At 35.6% G+C, this 6,000-nt stretch overlaps 1 protein-coding gene across 2 annotated transcripts in view; it reads left to right on the plus strand.

Moving 5' to 3' along the window:
- ERBB4 (erb-b2 receptor tyrosine kinase 4) overlaps window positions 1-6,000 on the plus strand; it is a 1,058,588-nt gene that overhangs the window by 1,024,245 nt on the left and 28,343 nt on the right. For both annotated transcript variants that reach the window (XM_081813693.1, XM_081813692.1), the window contains exons 23-25: window positions 984-1,130; window positions 3,221-3,318; window positions 4,856-5,026. In XM_081813693.1, the coding sequence (XP_081669819.1) occupies window positions 984-1,130; window positions 3,221-3,318; window positions 4,856-5,026 (416 nt within the window). The remainder of the gene's footprint in view (window positions 1-983; window positions 1,131-3,220; window positions 3,319-4,855; window positions 5,027-6,000) is intronic.

Genomic DNA, 6,000 nt, shown 5'->3' on the forward strand with positions numbered 1-6,000 from the left:
TTCATATGTATTACGTTATATTTGGATCACTCAGGCTCTCACAGGTGTTAAAGATACGAATCTGTTTTATTCCACCTGTTCTCTTTGTGTGAGTTAAAAAGAGAGCCACAAGGATTTACCATAACATAAGGTAATCATTCTGGCATCCCAGCTTAGCCTACAGGACTTTTTTTTTTTTTTTTTTAAGATTTTTTATTTATTTGCGAGAGAGAGAATGAGAGACAAAGAGCATGAGAGGGAGGAGGGTCAGAGGGAGAAGCAGACTCTCTGCTGAGCAGGGAGCCCGATGTGGGACTCGATCCCGGGACTCCAGGATCATGACCTGAGCCGAAGGCAGTCGCTTAACCAACTGAGCCACCCAGGTGCCCGCCTACAGGACTTTTAATAGCAAAAATGTTAATCTCAAAATCAGTCAACATCAGATTTTATCTGCAATCATATTTACTTGATACTGAATACACATGTATATAATGAATTGTTTGATAGGCTCTAATGTGGTGTAGTGAAAATTAACTTGGATCAGCAAATATTAACATTACTTAAAAGTAGAAGTGGGGAACAGACTCTGTATTTTGACATCCACTCTGAATTGTCTCTGTTACTCATTAAAAATTTCAAAACAATAATAAGATAATTGAATTTCCCACAAAGATTTTGTCATTGGTCTTCTCCTAATAGATATAGAAATCTGAAGAGCCTTTCTTTAGACTTTTTTTTTTTTTAAGATTTATTTATGTATTTTAGAGCAGGGGTGGGGTGGGGGCACTGAGCACAGAGCTTGAGGCAGGGCTCGATCCCATGATCCTAAGATGACAACCTGAGCCAAAACCAAGAGTCCGGATGCTTAACTGACTGTGCCACCCAGACTCTTTAGACTATTTTTGACTGCCTTCCAGGGAGCTTTCTTTTGTTATTGGCACACTGCTGGTTTCTTCATACTATGTTGTTAGTATGCTTATATAAATATTTGATCTCCAATTTAGGAGTCACTATATGGGAACTGATGACCTTTGGAGGAAAACCCTATGATGGAATTCCAACCCGAGAAATCCCGGATTTATTAGAGAAAGGAGAACGTTTGCCCCAGCCTCCGATCTGCACTATTGATGTTTACATGGTCATGGTCAAATGTAAGATTGAAAAATAATTTTATCATCATCATCATCATTCTTAGTAAAATAATAGTATGGATTAATCTACCTGCATAATGTTTTTGTATATGAAAAATATGAAAGTTCAAAAATAATTATGAAAAATCATGTAAACACCTGTGTTTTTGGCTTATTGTTAATAGGAAGCAGTATGCATCAATATGCATGCTTCCACGTTATAAAGTCAAAATTATATGACTCTTACTCTTCTGATTCATTTCACTTTGATTCTTATCATTTCCATGACAATCAAATTGTCTTTCATAAAGAGATGTAATTAGTCACAATAATGCTAGTAATCTTTATAGGAAAATAGCAGTCTAGACAAATGATCTAAATATAAAGAAAGAAAGCTTGAAACTGATAGTTTAAAAAAATGAATTAAATGGAAATAGGTTTACCAGTTCTAGTCAACAGGAAATTAGCAGGGCAGAATGGGAAGTGAGAAGACATGAATCTACAGTGAAATAAAAAGATTATGAATGTTTACTTTTTTTTTTCAATTTGATCATTTGTTTACATCAAACGCTCTTACTTTTCTTCCTCCTTTCTGTGCCCCAGACACATATGTATTATAAATGTGTTTTGGCAGCCTAGGCTCTTAATTTAAACAGAATTAGGGAAGTCTCTGGAGTTTCCCACTTAATTTAAGTGAGATTAACATTCAGCAATCTTTCTTGTGTAATCTGGGGTTTTCCCCTTTTGATTTACACAGGGTTAGCAAAGAAACAAACTGGTGAAGGTGAATAAGCATCTTATTAATAAGAGACTTTGGACCCAGGTCTACTCAGATTTATATTCATGACATGTGTGATACATTCTGACAGTGAGGGAAGAAATAAAAAATGTGCTTTCCAGTTCAGGTCAGCATGCCCTTTTCTCTAAGCACAGTTCTATTTACTCAATATTCAGTTAGAAAGAAACCGATACCTCCCAGCAAAGTTAACCTTTTTTGATTCCAGTAGTTCCAGAAACACCTATTTTCTCATTAGCATCTTGGTATCAACAACATTTTTTTTTTCTAAGTGGATGCATATAGTTGAGCTTTGTTAAAAGAGAAAAAATTCAGTTAATATTAATAATACATGAAATGACACCCAAAGACTTCCCAGAACAAGAATAAAAATCGAACCCCCGGAAAAAGGAAATAAACCTTATAGCTTTATTGGATCAAACATCATTCAATAGTCATCTATGGAAGGAACTTTAAAAAAAAACGCATGTGTTATATAATTTGATCTCATAACTAGCATCAGAGGTGATTTAGATACTTCATTTAGATACTCTGATGAAACAATGAAAAATCAGGAAAATATTTTGCCTAATAGGGAGTTTTACCTTTCTTTTATGAGTTTTAATACCTAAGAAGAGGGTCATTTGGCAAGAAAATCAAGGAAAGCTTTGTGCTTTTATTCTTGTGATCTCATCAGCTAAACAGAGCCTGGGGAGATAAGACCCACTTTATCTGGACTCCCAGCTAAGTAATAATACATACCTTGAAAATTGCTGATAGTATTTTTATGCTGCAAAGGCTAGTACTTAGATAAGCTAATGGCTGTTGCTGAACAAACATTACCAATCATTTTGGATTGTTTTTTTCCCACCAGGAAAAAAGTAGCATGAGAATGTTGCTTTCTCTTCCCTTTCCCCCTCTGTGCTGGTGTACTGCATTGTAACCAAAGCTTCATGTCACTCCTGACATAAAATAATAAATTATATCCCCATCAAAGAAAAGTTAAAAAAAAAAAATCAGAGATTCTGTAAGTTCCCATAGTTAGTCTAGGTTATGTTTTCTAAGAAGGAAAATTAATTTTAAATTAGATGAACAAAATGAAAAGTTTCTGTTATTCTATCGTATGTTACACTTACTTCTGAATATCAGCAAACTGATTGAGATAGAACCTCACCTAATTGGATTGTTTCTTTCTTTAGCTTTCTTTGTTTGTTTGGTTTTTTTAGATCATTGTTATTAAAAGAATATTTTTCAAACTGAGCCTATGTTTTCATAAAATTTACATCCTACTTCTTCTTAATTATGGATAGAGTGACTCTTGTATGTGAATTTCTAGGTTGGATGATTGATGCTGACAGTAGGCCTAAATTTAAGGAACTGGCTGCTGAATTTTCAAGGATGGCTCGAGACCCTCAAAGATATCTAGTTATTCAGGTTGGTACATATCTCGTCTTTGGGACTGTGGAAATCACCACTCATAAGTCAATTAAGCAGAATATCATGTGAAATGACTTATGGAAAGAGCCTTTCACTCGATGTCACAACCACTTCTAAGAATCTTCCCTTAGTATTCAAGTGCCTCTGGTACTGAACAGCAAGATAATTATGATTATCCATATACATAAAAAGTCCTTATCCCCAGACAAGCCTTCTAGCACTCTGCTTTTTATTAACATGCATTAAGTCATGTCCATTATTATAATCTTCCTTTTTCAGAATAAAAGGAAGATGGATTTTTAAGAATTATTTTTTAAATTTTTATTCATTTGAGACAGAGAGACACAGAGAGAGAGCACATGAGCAGGGGGGAGGGGCAGAGGAAGAGGGAGAAGCAGACTCCCCGCTGAGCAGGGAGCCCTGACATGGGGCTCTATCCCAGGACCTGGAGATCATGACCTGCGCCAAAGGCAGACACTTAACCATCTGAGCCACCCAGACGCCCAGAAGATGGATTTTTGTTTTAATCTTGACCAGGGTTGAAGACAGTGAATTACTAGTTTCAATATATTGATATTTAATTTCCTAAAAAATATTTATAAATATAGTTTGTTTGGGGAGATATACAGTATCCAAGCAATAACTCAGATTCAAGTGAATTGATGTACATATGAATCAAATGATAGCCCAAAAAACATTTTATATTAAACACTAAAAAAATGGATTGGAAAATTTTAAAATTGTAATATATTTATCTATGATTATTTTTACCTAAATCATAAACAAATGGACCTTGGGTTGCACTGAATTAATTTTCCTCAATAAAACAAGGTAGCATTTATCTTCCTATCAATAGTCTGACATGAAGATAAAAGCCAGATTTTAGAATAATTTCCAGTTATCCTTTTCCCAAATTAATTTGCATAAACAACTTGTTTACAAAAATATCACATAATTTTGAAAAATTCAAAAAAATCATATTTAAGAAATAGATGAAGTAAAAAAGAGCAGGGTTTTGGTGTCTCTCCCACCTTCGTTTATGTTATTTGCTACTTGTGCTGTGATTTTGGAAGCTACAATGTTACGCCTTAGGACAAATCATGGAGCAGCCTGTATGTCCTGAGAACTCTACAATATCAAACCAACTAAATAAAATAAAGTAAAGATTGATAAGTCAATTGTCTTTTATTATTTATTCTTAAAGTCACAGCTCAAACATCCTGGCAATGAAGCCTACTGTTATTCTCAGATCTGAAATAGATTATGCCTCCTTCAAAGCAGCCAGAGCATTCTGCTTTATTCATCGCTGATGGCATTTATCACATTCTGTTAAATGTATTTATCTTACCCTGTCATATCTAAGTATGTTACAGGCTCCTTCATGACTGGTAATTGTGTTAAAGAATTATTTTTTTAAATGAGTGCATGAATTTTCAACCACTTGCTTTGATATTACGTAAATTTGCTGCAAAGTCCACATGTTTAAGGTGAAAAGAAGACTCATTTTTTGTTTGTCTGGCGGGCAAACTTTTAGGGTGATGATCGCATGAAGCTTCCCAGTCCAAATGACAGCAAGTTCTTTCAGAATCTCTTGGATGAAGAGGATTTGGAAGATATGATGGATGCTGAGGAATACCTGGTCCCTCAGGCTTTCAACATCCCCCCACCCATCTATACTTCCAGAGCGAGAATTGACTCAAATAGGGTAAGAAATAATCATCTACCACCTCCCATATTATTTCTGAGAAATAAAATCATGCAAATATATTGTAAGCCCTAGAATTACAAAATAATTATGCAGCTCATTTCAGCAGGAATTCAGCAGAATTCCTAGATTAAAAACATACTATACCAATGAAAGGCCATGTAGAGTTAATTTCAAAACACAAGCATGGGTAATACAATATGTACTCTGAAATATCTTTAAGATTTCAAGAGGAGAAATGTTTTCTTTGTCTTATGTTAGTTAAATCTTAGTTTTAAAAAATCTACCAGTTCGGGGCGCCTGGGTGGCTCAGTTGGTTAGGCGGCTGCCTTCGGCTCAGGTCATGGTCCTGGAGTCCCGGGATCGAGTCCCGCATCGGGCTCCCTGCTCAGTGGGGAGTCTGCTTCTCCCTCTGATCCTCCCCCTCTCATGCTCTCTGTCTCCCATTCTCTCAGATAAATAAATAAAATCTTAAAAAAAAAAAAAATCTACCAGTTCAACTAATAAAAAAATCAACCCATTCAAGCTAATAAAACTATGTGTTTATAAATAAATGAAAATTCTTAATAAGGTAGGCTCTCTTAAAAAGATGATATGACCGTAGTCAAGAGGTGATAAAAGTACAACTCTCTTTCCCTCAAGAGATTAAATATTTTCTGTCAGTTTGAAGCAGAAACAGAAAACTGCAGTATTTTGGACTATATCAATCATTTTGGGAAGACTACCGAATCATTTCTTTTTTTTTTTTTAAAGATTTTATTTATTTATTTGACAGAGAGAGACACAGCGAGAGAGGGAACACAAGCAAGGGGAGTGGGAGAGGGAGAAGCAGGCTCCCTGCTGAGCAGGGAGCCCGATGCGGGGCTCGATCCCAGGACCCTGGGATCATGACCTGAGCCGAAGGCAGACACTTAACGACTGAGCCACCCAGGTGCCCCTACTGAATCATTTCTAAGATGTAGATTTAAGTTTCA

Source organism: Leptonychotes weddellii, chromosome 3 (assembly GCF_054177405.1).
Source record: "Leptonychotes weddellii isolate Sample4059 chromosome 3, ASM5417740v2, whole genome shotgun sequence".
NCBI lineage: Eukaryota > Metazoa > Chordata > Mammalia > Carnivora > Phocidae > Leptonychotes > Leptonychotes weddellii.